This window comes from Suricata suricatta, chromosome 13 (assembly GCF_006229205.1).
Source record: "Suricata suricatta isolate VVHF042 chromosome 13, meerkat_22Aug2017_6uvM2_HiC, whole genome shotgun sequence".
Taxonomy (NCBI): Eukaryota; Metazoa; Chordata; class Mammalia; order Carnivora; family Herpestidae; genus Suricata; species Suricata suricatta.
Genome location: NC_043712.1, coordinates 80,513,429 through 80,533,611, shown reverse-complemented (window position 1 = coordinate 80,533,611; position 20,183 = coordinate 80,513,429). Strand labels below are relative to the sequence as shown.

The following is a 20,183-nucleotide window of genomic DNA, read 5'->3' as shown; positions in this document are numbered from 1 at the left end:
ACCTGAGCCGAAGCCAGAGGCTTAACCGACTGAGCCACCCAGGCGCCCTACTTTTCAGTCTATACTTGATGCTTTTGTGATGTTGAGCTTTTTAAAGCACCCTCAACATATGCCCTTCATCCCTTCAACAGCCTTTAGAGGAGTATGACCTAAAAATGTTCAAGATATTAATTCCCTGATGATCATTAAATTCCACCTAGTTACACACTAGAAATCTTGTAAATGTACTTTGGAAGATGCATACAAGCTTACATATAAAAGTTCTTAGTGGCCCAGTTTGGAAGAATGAAACACTGGAAATAACCCAAGTGTCTACCAACAGAAAAGTAAACAAATGATAGATGCATACAATTGAATTACATTTCTGTGCAGTGTATATTTTTTTCCTCTGAACTTTGGTGTATGTGGTTCACAGGATAAACGTTTTTCTTCTGCTTGAGCTGAACATAGTAGGTTTAACATGCCACCTACTGGATAAAGTTAGTGTAGCTTTATGAATTTATCTTTCTAAATACTGAATATTCTGTACATTGTTAACTTTTCCTACATCCTTTCTCTCATTTTATTTGTGTTTTATAGACATGTAGACAGATACAGTTGACCCTTGAACGGTGTGGGGGTTAGGGGGCGCCACCTTCTTGCACAGCTGAAAACCCGCATGTAACTTTTGACTTCCCCCCAAAGTAACTACTAATAGCCTACTTGGAATGGAAGCCTTCCTGATAATAGAAACTGTGGATTAACATGTATTTTCTATGTTGTATGTATGACATACTATATTATAATAAAGTAAGCTAGAGAAAAAATGTTCTGAAGAAATCATCAGGGGGAGAAAATACATTTATGGTCTTGTCCTGTATTTACAGAGAAAAATCAAATATAGGTGGACCCATGACCTACACATTTCCAGGGACACCTGTGTATATACATAATTTTTACAGACTAAGCATACTAAAAGTAGCTCTATAGTCTGTTTGAATTTGTGTCTGGTTAATGCTGGATGTGGAAATAAAGGATATGGCTTTGTATGTAAATTTTAGGGAAGTAAACCATATATTCTTGGCTAAGAAAAATTGTTATCATGGAAAAGTGTTTATTTTATGAACCCCATGAGTACTTCATTCCTTGGAAGCCATTATTTCAATAATTCCTAATTTATAGAAAATTTAGATGTCTCCGTATTAATTGTATTATCAATAATGTAGGTGTAATTTTATTGTCTGAGATCAAAGAAAGCTGTGATCCCAGTTGTAGGAGTATTTGCAGATGCAGATTTTATGTGAACATAAAGCTTTTTTAATACTTTGCCAAGCATCCTTAATCTTTTCCTCTAGACTCTTCTATGCCATAGTTAAATAATATTTTTTAGATAGCATGCAAAATTTAAAAAACACTGGGACTCCAGCTTTGTGCATTTATGCCTTTAAAATTTACCTTTCAATGTTGTTATTTAAAGCAAATATATTTTCTAGGTGCTGGGAAGACAACACTTCTGAACTATATTTTGACAGAGCAACACAGTAAAAGAGTAGCTGTTATTTTAAATGAATTTGGGGAAGGTAAGTAAAACTCAGTGACTACTGTACTGCAAGAATTTATAGGATTGTTTATCCCCCTGGTATACTGATACTCCGTATTTCAAAACAAAACTGCAGGCTATTATAATGTGAACAAACACATTAATGTGGTTAGTTTTGGGAAAAATAGATTAATTTCTGTCCAGTTTTATTTTGTACAGATTTGAGGAACTGAAATCAGATAGTTTTTATAAAATTCTATTTTACGTAATTTTGGAATTCATAGCAACAGAATTAATTTAGGTTTTTATATGAAATAACTCCAGAAGTAGAGATCTAAAGATATGAAAGAAAGTTCTTTCAGGCACTTTTGAGGCGCTTTTGTACTAACTATATTGTTCACTTGTAACTTTCAAAAAACATTTAAAAATGCTTTAGTATTTATAAATTTACCTTGTTAGATGTTTACTGATAATTTGCAAAGCATTTAAAAACTGAAGATTTTGGGACACCTGGCTGGCCCAGGCATTTAAGCGCCTGACTTTGACTTAGGTCGTGATCTCATGGTTCCTGAGTTCAAACCTCACATCGGGCTGTCTGCTGTCAGAACCTGGAGCCTGCTTCGGATCCTCTGTCTCCTCCTCTGTCTGCCGCTCCCCAGCTTGTGCTCTTTTTCTCTCTCAAAAATAATCTTTGAAAAAAAATCTTGAAAAAAAAACCCCTGAAGATTAAAAATTTTTTTGATGCTTACTTATTTTTGACAGCACAAGTGTCAGAGGGACAGAGAGAGGGAGAGACAATTCAAAGCAGGCTCCAGGCTCTGAGCTGTTAGCCAAAGTTGACTGCTTAACCAACTGACTACCTGGGTGCCCCTTAAAACTGAAGATTTTAGGGGCGCCTGGGAGGCTCAGTCAGTTGAGTGTCTGACTTCGGCTCAGGTCATGATCTCACAGTTCGTGGGTTCGAGGGTCACCAGGCTCTGTGCTGGCAGCTCAGAGCCTGGAGCCTGCTTCTGACTCTGGGTGGCTCTCTCTCATTCTGCCCCTCCACTGCTCATGATCTGACTCTATCTCTCAAAAATAAATAGAAATGTTAAAAAAAAAATCGAAGAGTTTAAAAATTAATTAAGTATATGGTTTTCATCCTGAAGCACCTACAATTATTTGTGGAAATATATGCATTTAAAATTCCTTTTTTTAAAAATATTGAAAAGTGCTTTAAAAAATATTGTACAGCAGTGTTAGACACAATTCTCTGATTACTTTTATAAGTTTTTCTTCCTATAACAAAAATCTAAGTGTGAATTTTAATTAAAATCTAAGTGTAAATTTTAATTAAAGCTCACTTTTTGCCAAAAAATATATCTTATGTTGAACTGTTTCTTTTTTTTGTTTGTTTTATAGTTTATTGTCAAGTTGGTTTCCATTTAAGACCCAGTGCTCATCCCAACAAGTGCCCTCCTCCATGCCCATCACCCCTTTTCCCCATTCTCCCATCCTCATCAACCCTTGGTTCTCAGTATTTAAGAATCTCAGTATTTACGGTTTGTCTCCTTCCCTCTCCTTAACTGTTTTTCCCCTCCCCTTCCCCCATGGTCCTCTGTTAAGTTTCTCCTGTTCCACATGCATGAAAACATATGGTATCTGTCCTTCTCTGCCTTATTTCACTTAGCATAACACCCCTGAGTTCCATTCACTTTGCCCTGAATGGCCAGATTTCATTCTTTCTCATTGCCATATAGGACTCCATTGTATATATACACCACATCTTCTTAATCCATTCATCAGTTGAGGGACATTTAGGCTCTTTCCATGATTTGCCTATTGTTGAAAGTGTTGCTGTGAACATTGGGGTACATGTGCCTCTATGCATCAGCACTTCTGTATCCCTTGGGTAAATTCCTAGCTGTGCTATTGCTGGGCCATAGGGGAGTTCTATTCTTAATTTTTTGAGGAATCTCCACACTGTTTTCCAGAGTGGCTGCACCAGTTTACATTCCCACCAGCAGTGTAGGAGGGTGCCCGTTTCTCCACATCCTCGCCAGCATCTATAGTCTCCTGATTTATGTTAATCTACTTCTTAACACAGTTTTCTCAGTTGTAAATGAGTAAAGGAACTAGGTTTCTTTCTTTTTTTTTTTTTAATGTTTATTTATTTTTGAGAGAGATAGAGACAGAGTGCAAACTGGGAAGGGGCAGAGAGAGAGGGAGACACAGAATCCGAAGCAGGCTCCAGGCTGTGAGCTGTCAGCACAGAGCCTGACTCGGGGCTCAAACTTGCAAACCGGGAGATCATGGGCTGAGCTGAGGTCAGACGCTTCACCAGCTGAGCCACCCAGGCGCCCCAAGGAACCAAGTGTTATGAGCAGGGAGACCTGTTAAACTTGATTTCTAATTTCAGTAAACCAAAGTGAAAAGTCCTGTTAAATAAAAATGCTAAGTTTTTTTTTAATCCTAGTCTTTAATTTTAGCTTTTTATTAACCAGTGTTAACACTGATCCCATTTATTAGCATTTGGTATTTTTCATCATTCCTTTGGAATCATTTTTATAGTTTTGTCCTTTACAGCATTCACAGTATTTTCCTTTGCATTTTATTAATATTCCCCAAACCCGGAATTTTTTTATTGGTCCTTTTCAATGCTCTTTATCCCCATTGCGTCTTGGCCTTTTAGCTAAGCTCAAGAATAGTATCAAAGTTCTTTATCCTTGCCTAACTGAAATATAAACAAAAAACAGGGAAATGAAGAATTATTCAATTTGCTTTTTCAGTCATTTTCATTACTGGACATTTAGAACTCTTCCCTGACTTTGGTATATTTGTTTATTGGAGGAAAAGTAAGATATTTAAAATCAACTTCTACTATAACAAGCATCTCAGAATTTCACATATTTATTATTGTTTCTTTAGTAAGCACTAAAGAAAAATTTAGGAAACTTTAAAGACTTAATTTTTAAATGAGCACATTGATACCCTGGCCAAGCAAACTTCCTCAACATGAACTGGGGTTTTTATTCATGCTGGCAATAGTTAGTAGTCTGTCTAATAGAAACAAAAATAATTTAGAGGAAGAATGAAAAGTAAAAAATAGATGAGGCAATCTTTAAGAGCGTGAAGGGCGTATAAAAACCAATATGTTAAGCATACTAGTTGGCCATGGACCAGAAAGAGTGCTTTTGAAATAGCTACTTTATTAGGATGCAGGACTGGGCAGGTGGGAGGTCTGAAGCAGAAGGAGGCATGGGTGATTAATTTAGGATCTGCCTTTTTAGGGGTTTAAATCCTCTAAGGAAATAAAAGCTAAAGTAATCTATGGCAGTAGAGTTTAAAACATTGAGGCTGCATGGATAGAAGGAAAGTTACAAAGTGTATTTGTAGAAGACGACTTGAAATCTACGTTCTTGATATCCTCACCTTTGTCGTTGGTTGGCTAGCGAACTCAGTCTAAGGAGTGCCTCTCGTTACGTGTCCCAGGGAGCGCCGTGGAGAAGTCCCTCGCCGTCAGCCAGGGCGGAGAGCTGTACGAAGAGTGGCTGGAACTCAGAAACGGCTGCCTCTGCTGCTCAGTCAAGTGAGGAGTGGGTTTCCTGGGTGCCTGTTGGTCTCTTATAAATGTTTACTGATCAGATTTCCAGCTTTGATTTTCTTGTGTAATTTAACTCCATTTACATAGTCTGCTCCATTGTATTTCCATATAGAAAATAACTTACTAGGATGTAATTTCTCAGAGTATTTCTTGCTGTCCTATTTATTTTTCTGGCTGCTCTAAAGCTTTGGTCCTTTTATTGAGTTTATGTCTTTGATGTCAGGGTTTAATGAATCATCTCTGTGGTACATGAAACTCACATTTCATGTGTAAAAAAATTTTTATTTTACTTTTAATGGGTCATTGATCTTATTTCCAAGGATTCAATTTGTAAAAACAAAAATAAATGACCATCAAAAGGTAAAAATCCTCAAGCTCTGTTCTGCCAGTTACAGTCATTTCCAAGGGCACAGTCTCTTTTTTTCCACTAATATACCATAGGTCTGAGAAAAGGACCTGACATACCTAGTCACTCAAATATTTGTTGAGTAAATTAGGAAAATTAATACCTGTAGTACTGATTTTGTATGTTCTAGAGAATTAAATTTTTCCTACATCGTTTATAACTTAGGTGTTTGACTTTGAGTCAAATACATTAACAAAGCTAAAATTATGACAGATTTTCGTGAACAACCAAAATGAAATCCAGTACGTATTCTCTTGCACCGTCAATGTTCTAAGAAAAAAGGAAAATTAAAGTCTGGTGCTCTAAGTCGGACCAGAATTGAAAAGTATTTCATGACTGTGTCCCTTTAGTTGTTATATTAAAGCCCTGGAATTCATAAATTTTATCATCGCTTTGGATGTTGATTTTTTTCTTTCATAGTACTATAAAAATAGCAGAATTTGACTTTGGTCAGATTTATTAAAATTTCCTCTGTGTTTAGTTTTAACAAAATTAAAGTATTAATCATCATTCACTTGATTTATTTTACTTATCAGTACACGTGGAACCATTTTTCCCCGCCTTTGTAAATATTGATGGAGTTGGTGTTAAAAGTTTGGGAATGAACATTCCTAACAGTATCTTTGCCTCAGGTTGCTGAATATACTTTAAAACATTTGTAATGATCACTTTAAAATATTCAGGTAATCACTATTTTCTATATTTTGGTGTTCTCCAGGGACAGTGGCCTTAGAGCTATTGAGAATTTGATGCAGAAGAAGGGGAAATTTGATTACATACTATTAGAGACCACTGGGTTAGCAGATCCTGGTAAGAAATGATATTATTAATAACCAGAATGTAGTTCTTAAACATTTTAAATGTATTAGAAAAATACGTAAAGTAGGTGTGAATAATCTTTACTCCAGACTAAAAATTTTTGGTTGTTGTTTAAAACAGGAAAAATACTGGATTGTCATGTTGCTTTACTAGATAAATCATGGTGGATCAGAGTAGTTGGTACTTTTAACCTGATAGAGGATTTGAATTTCAACTGATTGCTTTAAAATTATTATAGGAACAGAAGTTGTTGAAAGTATGGACATTTAGGAAGAATAGAGACGTCCTACTTGCAAGTGTATATTTGATTGGTTATACTGTACAGAGATCTTGTCTCTAATTATCTTCTAGTCCGTTTTTCTTACAGAATCATTGAGAGATACTTAAGAGCTTTTGGACTCTAATCCCAGTTAGTCCTTTTCAATTAATTATTTGCATTTTGTTTTTCTACTACTGAAGTTGAAATAATTTTATTTGTTAATGCTGTCTATAGGAACAGAGTTAAATTAAGCCTACTGCGTCTTTTTCCTGGTGTGGAATTAACAATTATCCATGACCTTTTTATCTCTGAGTGGAATTACATGTAAACTTCTCTATTGAAAGCTACACAGGGTTGGTCTGTTTTTAACAGTAAGTGTCTGTTTCCTTATTATCTTTTTAGGTAACACCTTTAGTCCTAGTTTTCAGAATATGTAGTGTTCGTCATGTAAGTCTGATCATATCTCAGCAAACGTTTTTGAGCTCTGACGGCAGACCAGGCTCTCTGCTTATTCCTCTCTGTCAGCAGTGGTACAACTACAATTTATGGGGTATTCACCCAGTACCTTATTGCCTCGCACCTCACTTAATCCTCACAGCAGCTTTATGAGGGAGGAATTATGATTAGCACCATTTCCTAACTGTGGGCACCAGCTCAGAGGAGGAAAGCAACTTGCCCAAACTCACACAGCTAGCAGAAAGAGTCTAGGTTTGAACCGAGGCCTTTACCAAAAGATCAAACCCACATCCACCCCATCAGTATCCGTCCCATCAGTATCTAAGTTAATGGCATTGGGCCATAAAACCACACCAACTAATGTACTGTTTAGGAGTAATTTATTAAAGGGCTCACGGGGTGCCTGGTTGGCTCTGTCGGTAGAGCATGTGACTCTTGATCTCAGTGTCATGATTTCAAGCCTGTTGTTGGGCTTGGAGCTTGCTTTAAAAAAAAAATAATCAAGGGGCGCCTAGGTGGCTCAGTTGGTTGAGCGTCTAACTTCGGCTCAGGTCATGATCTCATAGTTTGTGGGTTCAAGCCCTGCCTCGGGCTCTGTGCTGACAGCTCAGAGCCTGGAGCCTGCTTCTAATTCTGCTCCCCTGCTCAGGATCTGTCTCTCTCTGTCTCTCAAAAATAAACAGATGTTAAAAAAAATAAAAAAGGGATCATAATTATGTGAAAAATATTGGAGCATACTTAAGGTCCAAATGTAGTCAGTGGTTATTGTGCTTAAAAATAGTACATAATAGCATTGTCTTCATGTTTTCAAATGAGTGTTGAGTTGGGCTGTTTTGGTCCTGTTGTAGACGTACAGCATACATTTTCATACATTTTTAATAGATTTGATTGATGATAGGAGTGGGACTGTTACATTGATGTTAAATTTTAAATTCATTTAAATTTGGTAAGATTGGGAAATATATTGTATGCCTCCCTTTTGATATACCAAATGCCAGTTTCTTTCATGATAGCCGTTTAATAGAGAAGAACTCTTGCAACTTTTCTTTGAGAGTAGGTGAGTTTAGTAAAACATGGTTTAGCTTTTCAGAGGGAGAAAACAAAGTTAAAGATCTCGGAGAAAGTTTTTGTGCAAATTGTAGGTAGGAACGGGTTAATATTTCTTGCTTCTAACTTTCTTTAGAATAATGATTTTATTGTTTGGGTAAAAATGGAACATTCATTGTAAAAAAAAATTTTTTTTACCTAATATCTAAAAAAATACAAAGAGGAAAGTTAAAGTAAATCATACTGCATTTTACTACCTTGAGGTAAAAGTAGGTAAATTTTATTCCAGGGATTTTTCTGTGCTAGTGCTATTTGCTGAGTGACATCATCAGTCTCTGCTAGGAGCTTGTGAAAAAAGCAGATTCTTGGGCTCGCTTCCCAGGCCTCCTGAATCAGGATCTGTAAGCGTGAGGCTCACCAGTCTTTTTTTTTTTATCTTCCAGGTGATTGTTATACATTCATAAATTTGGGGAACCCTGCTCTATGTACTTCTGAAAGCTGTATAAATGTACAAAGATAATTTTATAAAAATGAGATTGCATCCTTTGTGCTGTTTTTTTAAAAATTATTTTTAAAGTTTATTTTTGAGAGAAACTGAGACAGCGCAAGTTGGGGAGGGGCAGAGAGAGAGGAAGATAGAATCCCAGACCGTCTCCACGCTGTCAGAGTGGAGCCCAATGTGGGGCTCGAACTCACGAAGCTGTGAGATCATGACCTGAGCTGAAACCGAAATCAATTGCTTACCCTTCTGAGCCACCCAGGCTCCTGTCTTTGTGTTGTTCTTAATATTAGTTTAGTTTCACTTGAACGTAAAAGAAGACTTTGGAGGCAGTTCAAGATGGCAACTTAGAAACACCCTGAACTCACCCTCCTTCCACAGACACCTACTTCTGCAATACTTCCTGCTCAGAAAGAACTGAACCTAGCTGAAGAATTCCCTCTACAGCACAGAGTGGGAGGGCCACGTTGCAGTGGGTAATAGAGGCGGAGATGCGGTCTTGCCAAAATCTTCACCCTGGTGCAGTTCCCCACCATAGGGACGGGTTTCACAGGTCTGGAGTCTGCCCGAGGAGGGACGGGTTTATGCCCAACTTTGGGTATCTCAACTCTTGGAACCTGCATTAGAGAGACAAGGCCCCCCAAATGGATTCAGAAACAAAGGGACTTGTGTCCCGTGGACGTGGGGGGTGGTGGGGAATCTGACAGGCTCCTTCGGAGGCACTCACACAAGTATGCTCATCTTAGGCCTGGACCTGGTGCACAGGCAGCGGCGTGAGAAGTAACTGGGTTGTATGTATAAGAGATTCATTTGTTGATCCTAAATGTTTGCTGGAGGACTCGGATCAGTTGGGACTTTCTCTGGGGACAGAGGTGCTTGTGAGGCCCATTTTTGCACTCTGCTTCCACTTTGCCAATGGCGCTTTGTCCATAGGCACTGCGGACACAGCCACCCTAAAGCTGTGCCCCATGCCCAGCCTTCTCCCTGCCTCACTCAGGCCTGGGGTGTATCCTGCCCGAATTGTTCTCCTCCTGCATCCCTAAGGCCACGGGTGTGCCCTGCCCTCAGCACTCCTGCAGCCTCACTAAAGTCTGGCTTTGAATGCAGTCCACACTGGGAATGCCCCTTCATCACCTGGCCCTGGTGGCCAGAGGGGCTTGAGTTTCTGGGCCCCATGGGACAGTAATAGGCAGGTAGGTATGGGAAGGCTACCATACCCAAGGCACGGCGTGGATGGCAGGCTAACACACACCACTCGTCTGCCTCTGGCAAAGGCCCATCGCTTGTCTGGGAGCTTCAACCTGAGGGATAGGCTTCACAGGTGCTCTCAGGGAATGTAGACAGCGAGATACTCTCCTTGATATCTCCTCTGGCCTCACCATAGCTTGCTGGTACCAAAAGGCTTGTACACTTGTATGAACCCCTGACTTTTGCAGCCTGACTTCAGGGGACACCTCCAGATTTTGTGGCCTGGAGGTCAACAGGATTTACGATTGTAGTCCCACAGGGCTATATATTTGCATATGCCAGAATGCCCCCTGAGGATCTGTTTTCCAGTTACCCTGAAACTAGTTGCTGAGGTCACCCCCTTTGGAACACAGGCTGGTCTTGACACACCCTCAGCACCTGGGATCTATCAAGAATAAATCAGGCTAATTCGGTAATCACAGTGTTTCAGAGAGACAACGAAGAGCCAGGGCAGGGTTGACCGATAAGGTTTATCTCCTATGCGAGGACATCTTCAAGACTGGGAGAGGTAGCTGCTTTGCCCAATACGTAGAAACAGAGTCAGTAAACTGAGGAGACAGGAACATTTTCCGAATGAGACAGAACCTCAGAAAAAAAGACCTTAATGAAGGGGAGAGAAGTAATCTACCTTATAAAGAGTTCCAGGTGATGGTTATAAAGATGCTTACCAGAGTCAGAAGAATGGTTGGACACAGACTTAAACAAAGAGATAGAAACGATAAGGAAGTATCAAACACAAGTTGCAGAGTTTAAGAATACAGTATCTGAACAGCAAAATGTATTAGAAAGGTTCAGCCTCAGAAAATGAAGGAGAGGGACAGATCAGTGACCTGGACGACGGGGCCCTGGACCTCGGCCAAACAGAACAGCAGCAGCAACAACAACGAAAACTTAAGGAAGGTAGCTTAAGAGCCCATGGGACAACCTCACGTGGAATAACGTTCACATTGTAAGGATCCCAGAAGGAAAAGAGAATGAAAGAGGGAGAAAACTTCCCTTGCCTGGGGAAAGAAGCAGACATCGAGGTCCCAGAAGCACACGGTTCCAAATAAGACGAACTCAAAAGACACCCACATCAAGAGACATTATAGTTAAAATGTCAAAAATTTAAAGAGGATCTTAAAACAGAGTCGTCAAGTACAAGGGAATCCCCACATCACTGTCAGCTGATATTTTCGATGAAGCTTTGCATGCCATTGTGGCCTAATAGAGTCAAAGTGCTGAAAGGAGGAACTTCCTGCCAAGAATATTCTACCTGCCGAGGTTATCATTCAGAATCGAAATTTCTAGACAAGCGAAAGTTAAAGGAATTTACCACTAACCTGGCCTTATAGACATGATAAAGGAACTTCTTTAAGCTGGGAAGGTGCTATTAATACGAAGACCTACACAAGTAAAAATCTTGCTGGTACTTAGAAATTTACCATGAAGGCTAAAAGACAAAAGTAGTACAATTAAGTACAACAACAATAATTAGAAGATACACAAAAAGATGTAAAATATGGCTTCAAAAAATATGGTCAACAGAAATAAAATGGGGGAGCAAAAATGTAGAGTTTTTACAAACATTCAACTTCAAGTTGCTATCAATCAACTTGAAATAGGCATATATGTATATAGGTTGTCATATGTGAATCTCATGATAACCTTAAAGCAAGAACCTTTATAGATACAGAAAAGATAATGAGAAAATCTAAACATTGCACTGAAGAAAGGCATCAAACTGCAGGGGAAGACAGCTAGACAAAAAAGGAAGAGAGGGACTACAAACCCAGTCAAAATAGTTAACAAAATGGTAAGAATACATGCCTAGCAATAATTCCTTTAAATGTAAATGGATGCAATTTCCAATCAGAAGATGTACAGTAGTTGACTAGATTAAAAAAGGAAGATTCATTTATATATTATTGCCTACAAGCGATTCACTTCAGATCTAATAACACATAGACTGAAAGTGAAGAGGGTAGAAAAAGATACTCCATGGAAATTCAAATGCAAGCTAATGTGGCTATACTTATATAACAAACAAGACTTGAAAACAAGTCTGTAGGGGCACCTGGGTGGCTCAGTCGGTTTAGTGTCCGAGTTTGGCTTAGGTCATGATCTCATGGTTTGTGGGATCAAGCCCTGTGTCGGGCTCTGTGCTGACAGTTCAGAGCCGGGAGCCTGCTTCGGATTCTGTGTCTCCCTCTCTCTCTGCCCCTCCCCCATTCGTGCTCTGTTTCTCACTGTCTCAATAATAAACATACATCAAAAAAAAAAAGTCTGTAATAAAAGAAAAAGGGCATTACACAATGACAAAGAGTCAATCCAACAAGAGGATATAACATTTGAAAATATTTATACACTCACCATAGGAATTTCTAAATATGTAAGCAAATATTACAGACTTTAAGGGGGAAATGAATGGCAATACAATAATAGAAGACTTTAATACTTCACATTTGTTTTGTATCAGTAGATAGATTATCCAGACAGAAAACCAATAAGGAAGTACTGTCCTTAAACAACACAGGGGACCAGATGGGCTAAATAGGTCTACAGTTGACTATGGACTAAATAGGTCTACAGTTGACTATGGACTAAATAGGTCTACAGTTGATACTTGAACAACATGGGTTGGAGCTGGTGGGTCCACTTACATGCAGATGTTTTGCAGTACAATACTATAAAATGTATTTTCTATTATTATTTTCTTAATATTTTCTCTTAGTTCATTGTAAGAATATGAAATATATGCAACATACATAATATGTGTTAATTGACTGTGTATATTATAGGTCGGGCTTTTGGCCAATAGTAGCGTATTAGTAGTTAACTCTTTGGAGAGTCAGAGATTGTATTGGATTTTTGACTGCATGGGAGGGCAGTGCCCCGATCCCTGCATTAAGTATAATTGTAAACAAAGCATACCATCCCCAAATAGCAGAAAACACATTATTCTCTGTATGTGAAACATTCTCCAGGATCACATGAGACCACAAAACAAGTCTCAGTAAATTTAGGAAGATTGAAATCATACCAGGTGTCTTCTTTAATGACAGTGGTATGAAACAAAGTGAATTACAAGAAGAAAACTGGAAAAATTATAAGTAGAATTCACATAACATGTAACTTGTAACCAGTGGGTCAATGAAGAAATCAAAGGGTGTATAAAAAATACCGTGATTGGGGCTCCTGGGTGGCTCAGTCGGTTAAGCCTCCGGCTTCGGCTCAGGTCAGATCTCACGTTCGTGGGTTTGAGCCCCGCGTCAGGCTCTGAACTGGCAGCTAGCTCAGAGCCTGGAGCCTGCTTCTGGTTCCGTGTCTCCTTCTCTCTCTGCCCCTCCCCTTCTCATGCTCTGTCTCTCTCTGTATCAAAAATAAATAAAACATTTAAAAAAAATACCGTGACACAAATTAAATTGGAAATACAACAACCCAAAATCTATATGATGCAGCAAAAGCAGTTCTAAGGGACAAGTTCATAAAAAGACAGCCCTACCTAAGGGAACTGAAAAAGAAGAACAAATAAATCTCATAGTTAGTAGAAGGAAAGAATAAAGATTGAAGTCAAGACAAAAAACAAAAGATCAATGAAAGTAAGAGCTTGTTCTTTGAAAAGATAAAATCAGCAGTGAAAGACAAGTTGATACACCACAAAAATCAAGAATCAAGAGATTACTATGATGATGAAATTGGTTAATTCCTAGTAACATACAATCTTTTGAGACTTCCTGTCTCCCATTAAGAAATAGGAAATCTGAATAGACGTATTACTAGTAAGGAGAGTGTAGTAATAAACCTCCCCCACACAAGTACAGGACCAGACATCATCTTTGGTGAATTCTACCAAACATTTAAAAAACATATAATACCTTTTCTTCTCAAACTCTTCCAAAATATTAAAAAGGAGGGAATGCTTCCAAACTCATTTTATGAGGCCAACATTACCCTGATACCAAAACCAGTCAAGGACACCACCAAAACAACAACAAAGGAAGGAAGGATAGAAATGAAAAAGAAAGAAAAAGAAAAAGTATAGGCTAGTATCCTGGATGAACATAGATGTAAAAGTCCTCAACAAAATATTAGCAAATCAAATTCAATATATTAAAAGGATCATACATCATAATCAATGGGATTTATTCCAGGGTTTAACAATGTTTTGACATCTGCAAATCAGTTGGTGTGATACACCACATAACAAAATGAAGGATAATAATCATGTGATCATCTCAATAAATGCAGAAAAAGCCTTTGATAAAATTCAACTTCCACTCATGGTAAAAACTCTTACAGTGAGTATAGATGGAATGTACTCTAATAAAGGCCATCTATGACAAACCCATTCTCAATGGTATAAAGCTGAAAGCTTTTTCTCTAATATTAGGAACAAAATAAGGATGCCAACTCTTGTTAGTTTTACTCAATAAGTATTGGAAGTCCCAACCACAGCAATTATCCAAGGAAAAAAAGATAAAGTCATTCGCATTGGAAGGGAAGAAAGTAAACTATCACTATTTGCAGATGACATGCTATATATAGAATACCTTAAAGACTCCCCCCAAAAAAACCTGTGAGAATAAATAAACTCTCATGTACGCAGTGTACAAAATCAGTGTACAGAAATTTGTTCTATATACAAGTAATGAACTGTCAGAGAAATTAAGGAAACAGTCTTTGCACAAAGCATAACAAGACAATTTGCATAACAAAATACCTAGAAATAAATTTAACTAAGAAGGTGAAAGACCTGTACTGTAGGACATTGATGAAAGAAGTTAAAGAAGTCACAAGTAAGTGGGAAGTTATTCTGTGCTCATGTTTGGAAGAATTAATACTATTAAAATGTCTATACTACTCAAAGCAATATACATATTCAGTACAAACAATCAAAATTCTAATGGCATCTACTTACAAAACTAGAACAAATTTTTTTTTTTAAGAATTTTATTTTTAAGTAATCTCTGTACCCATCATGGGGTTGAACACACAACCCCAAGATCAAGAGTCGCATGCCCCACCAACTGAGCCAGCCATGGGCCTCTAGAACAAATAATTCTAAGGTTTGTATGGAATCACAGAAGACCCTGAATAGCCAAAGCAGTCTTGAGAAAGAACAAATGGAAGATGTCCCAGCCCAAGACTTCAAACTATACTACAAAGCTCTTGTATGAAAACTGTGATATTGGCATCAAAACAGACACATTGATCAATGAAACCAAATAGAGAACCCAGGTAAAAACCCATGCTTATATGGCCAATTAATCTATGAGACAAAAATATACAACAAAGAAAAGACAGTGTCTTCAATAAATGGTGCTGGAGAAACTGGACAGCCACATGAAAAGAACAAAAATAGACCTACTGTCTTACATCATACACAAAAGTTAGCTCATCATGGATGAAAGACTTGAATGTAAAACCTGAAACCATAAAACTCCTAGAAGAAAAACAGGTGGTTAGCTCCTTGACATCAGTTTTAGCATTGAATTTTTGAATCTGAGTCCAAAAGCAAAGGCTTAAAATCATTTAAGTGGGACTACATCAAACTAAAAGGCATTGGTGCAGCAAAGGAAACCATCAATAAAATGTAAAAGGCAATTTGCATATTAATCCCTTATCAGATACAGGATTTACAAATATTGTCTCCATGTCTGTAAATATCCAAACTGTACAAAGAACTCAGTAGCAAAAAAATCTGATTGAAATGTAGGCAGAGGATCTAAATAGACATTTTTCCGAAGAAGGTAAACAGATTGGACGTCCAACAGGCACATGAAAAGATACTCATCATCACTAATAATCAAGGAAATGCAAATCAGACCCACAACACAATATCACCTCACATCACTTAGAATGTCTAATATCAAATCGACAAGAGATCAGTGTTGGAAAGGATGTGAAGAAAAGGGAACTCTCCTACGCTGTTGGCCTGAATGCAAATTAGCGCAGCCACTATAGAAGGCGGTGTGGCAGTTCCTCAAAAAATTACAAATAGAGCTACCATGTGAACCAGCTATTTCACTTCTGGGTATTTTTCTGTGGAAAATGAAAACACTAATTTGAAAAGATATCTGTACCACTATGTTCATTGTGGCATTACTGACAATGGCCAGGACATGGAAACAACCTAAGTGTCCATCAGTGGATGAATGGATACAGATGTGTGAGAGAAATATATACATGCACACATGCACACACACATATATATAGACCATCATACATCCATATATAAGTATATATATGGAATATATACATGATGTATGATGTATGCATATATATGTGTATATTTATATAGACCATTATACACATATATGTAATATGGTGGTCTTGTCTTTTGTGACATGGATGGACCTTAAGGGTATTATGCTAAATGAAATAAATTAGATTTCATTTATATGTGGAACCTAAAAAAACAAATGAACAAACAAAACAAAACCATAGATACAGGGAACAGATGGATCGTTATCAGAGGGAAAAGAGTTTAGGGGGCTGAAATGGATGAAGACAGTCACTTATATGGTGTCGGATGGTACCTAGATTTACTATGGTGATCTCTTTGTGAATTATTATGCCCAACACTTGGAACTGATGTAAGATCAAATGCCATTTTACCTCAATTAAAAAAATAAGTGCATTATATATGTAAATCACCTGTGTCCAGCACATATTAGATACTCCATAAATCAGATGTTAGGGTCATTAAGATGCGTTATCTAATAAATTACTTAATAGAGATAGGTAGATGCAAAATTCTATATCATTGAAAAAAAGAATGTGAAATGATTTGCTAAGTATCAGAAAAATGCTTTTTCAGTGTGAGGGCTATGAGTTGAGGGAAAAAAAGAAAAGGCATAAACTAATAGGGCATGTTAGTTTTTAAACTACATGTGTCAGTGCAGAGGATTTCTTGATTCCCTGACCTAAAAGATTAGGAAGTTAACACTTCTACTTAACCCCCATCTCCTGGCTTCGGTAGATTATATTCTGTGCCATGGTGTCAAGATTTCTAACATTTATGTTTTGTCATACTTTATTAAGTTCATTGTTAAAGTTTTAATTCTCATTACCAGTACCGTGGCTTCTTCATTCCTGAGTTAATGAATCTCTTGATTGACTAAATTTCATGCACGGGGAATCTTCTCATGCTATAAATGCTGAATACCTTGAGTTCTTGGATACTGGCTTGAGAGTACTTACCTTTTGTTTTTATTCTTGATGAATTACTTGGCAAGGTATAAATTTCCTTCCCTCAGAACTTTGCAGATACTTTTGCTCCTTGATCTCTTAGTACTTTTTGATTGGCGCGATTTCCTTTCTTACTTCATCAGGAAGGATTTGTGAGTGATCTATTTTTTGAGTTTTAATGCTGTTGTTTCCTTTAATGTTTGAGTATGGCTACCTGGTGTTTTCATTCTCGAAAAACAACTTGGCAGGAGGTAATATCCTTAGGGAACACTTCGATTAGAGCTTTGTGCTCGTTATTTTATTATATTGGGGCATTGAGTGTTACTGTAGAAAAGTCTGATTTTTCTCTGCCTCCTTGAAAGTGACTTGCTTTTTCATCCAAAATGCCTGACAATTTTCCCCTTTATTTTTGAAGGTCAGTAATATAACCAAGGTACATCTATGTGTCATTTATTATCAGTTTTTCTTGAATTATATTATAATATACTCTTTAATCTGGTAGGTTTATTTCTTCATTTAGGAATGTTTTCCTTATCCTGAATTTTCTTTTGTTCTCTAGCTTTTGTCTTCTAATCATTTTGTGTTTTGCCTCTGCATTACTTTAATCATCTCGAATGTTCCTTTTTGTAAGTCTATTTCCACAAGTGTCTGTTCTGTTCCTTGATGTTTTAAAAGAATTAGTTAATGATGTGTTTATTGGCTGTATGACTACAGCACTGAAAACTACCTTTTCATATTATTCTGCTTTACCTTACCTTTTAGTGCTTGTTTTTTAATTGATTGTGTTTAAGTTCTTTATCATGAATGAGCTTTTGAGAGTTTTCTTTGGCTTCTTGGATTATGTTGCCTTCCAGAATGGGTTCTTTGCCATTTATATGCCTTACTTATTACTTCAGTTTTTTCCACTTTTCTTTTTTGTTTCTTCTCAGCTGTAATATGTGTGCCTTGTTTTTTAAAGCATGTTGGTGCTTGAGGTAGGAGACTCAGAAATTCAGTCTTACATATGGTGGTGATGAATTATTTTTAACATCCTACCCATCTCCCCTAAACTTGTGTTTTTCCTGGGCTTCAGTTTGAATATTGGGTACTGCTGGGAGCAGTGAAGGGAAGGCAGAGGAAAGTGGGTGACTGAGAGCCAGAGGGGCAGTAGGACTTTGGGGCTCTCCTTTCATAAGTGCCAAGTGTTCCCCTCCTGGATTTCCTCCAGCCACTCATGAAGATATAGTCCATACCTTGTGTGGGTACGTCCTCCACAGACTTTCCGGTTCAGTTTGTTCTGAGCCCTAGAAAGTGCCCCCCTCCTCCTCAAATGTGGAAATGGTAGGAACTTTTACCCTGAGTTGTTGACTTTTCCCTTAACCTGTGGTCATTTCCCCTTCTTGCCATTTTGAAAGCTGTTTCTGGTGAGTATTTGGATTTTATAAACTATTTCCCCCCACAAGTGCTTACTGGTTGGGGTGGGGGTAGAATTAAGAATTATCATAAATCACATTGGGCTTTCCGTTGTTTATTTCGATTTTCACTCTTCAGAATTTATCACGGGAAGTTGTATATTTGGTTGTTGCTGATATAATTTAGCTTTTTAAATTTTATTAATTTAAATTTTTGTTATATTGGGTTTTGAATAAGGGAGATTCTATAATCTAGCTCAGGGTTTCTTAACCTTGGCACAGATGACATCTGGTTAGTTGGTTAGTTCATTTTTGGGGATTGTCTTATACATCTTGTGGAGTATTTTCATTTGTTTTTGTTTCTGTTTTTCTACATTGCGGGGTATTTAACAGTACCTCTGGCTTCTACCCACTAAATGCCAGTCATATTCCCCGAGTTGAGAAAATTAAAAATATCTTCAGACATTGCCAAGTATTCCCTGGGGAGAAAAATCACCTTGGGCTTGGAACCACTGATGAACTTACTCTCTCTTATCTATCTTCCTCTTGCTAAACACCTGCATCTAAATTTTAAATAGCTCTTTCTTGGGTAGCCTGATCAGTATCACCAGACATGCACACCAGACTTAGAAAAAAACCTTTAATATACTCTTGTAATTCAACTTAATACTACACATGTTACCTGTGTAGGACTTTCAAGCTATCTGAATAGTAATTGATGAATTAAAAAAAAAACCCCAAAATGATTTATAAACACTGTGGAATTTTACTGAGTGAAAAAAATTAAGAGGATTTTTTTTTTTATGACTTACTGTTTGGAGTAACAATACTCACGGGAGGGTTTACTTTCTCTCCCTCATTAATTAAAATCATGTTGTTAGCCAAGTAAGTGAAGAAAATTCTTATTGGCACTTCAGTTGTTTCCCCGTTTAGGAGACTGACACTGTCCAGTTCTAAGCTAAATAATTGTCATGGTAAAGTAATTTCCTTGTAAAGAACAGGCATTGATTCGCCCCTGTTACTCACAAATCCTATTTCAGTCAAATTGGAAAACTATTAAGTTTTTGGGGAAAAATCAATAGGTATCAGGAAACCATTAGATCTTGTGGCCCTTACTATATCTTGCTTGAGTAATCGCCGTAAACAGCTGACAGGTGACACAGAGTGATGCTTGAGGGAACACATCTCTCCGGGTGGGTGGACAGCTCCAGACACTGGAATGAGTTCCGTTGTCCCTGTTTCTTCCTTGTGCTCATTCTTCTGGACAGCCCTGTCACTAACTGCGCCTCTGATGCTTTGAAAAATCAAATACTTTCTTTTACTGTCAGTTTTCATTCTCCTGCGTTGTGGTATGCTAATCAGGGCACGTGGTTTGCTCCCGAGCGACTTTCTGTCTTACTTAGGAATTAGTTTTCCTCAGCTTCAAATTTGATATCCGTACTGACTAGTGTAAGGTTTTGTTAGTAATGGCATAGAGTATGCAGTTTGACCTTTCGTTCTTTTTCTTCTACACAACTTGTACGCTTTTCTATGTTTTGGACAAGTGGCTTTGGAATTATCTGTGTTTTTGTTTTGCTTGCTTTTAGAGAGATAATTCATTACTTGTGAACTGTATGATTATCACATTTGAGAGAGAAAAGATAAAAATGAGTCCTAGGTGCACGTATCCATACTGCCCAAATTATTTGCTAATATCTTGTTGGTAAATTATTATGCATTGACAGAAGCTCAGTGTTGGGTTTGTATGTGAGAAGAGCTGCTCCGTTTTTTTATTTTCCTGCCT

General features: G+C 37.6%; 1 protein-coding gene across 3 annotated transcripts in view; it reads left to right on the top strand.

The window, feature by feature from the left end:
• Nucleotides 1-20,183, top strand: part of LOC115275687 (COBW domain-containing protein 1) — a 52,744-nt gene that overhangs the window by 3,331 nt on the left and 29,230 nt on the right. For all 3 annotated transcript variants that reach the window (XM_029919389.1, XM_029919387.1, XM_029919388.1), the window contains exons 2-4: nt 1,473-1,559; nt 4,991-5,087; nt 6,227-6,318. In XM_029919389.1, the coding sequence (XP_029775249.1) occupies nt 1,473-1,559; nt 4,991-5,087; nt 6,227-6,318 (276 nt within the window). The remainder of the gene's footprint in view (nt 1-1,472; nt 1,560-4,990; nt 5,088-6,226; nt 6,319-20,183) is intronic.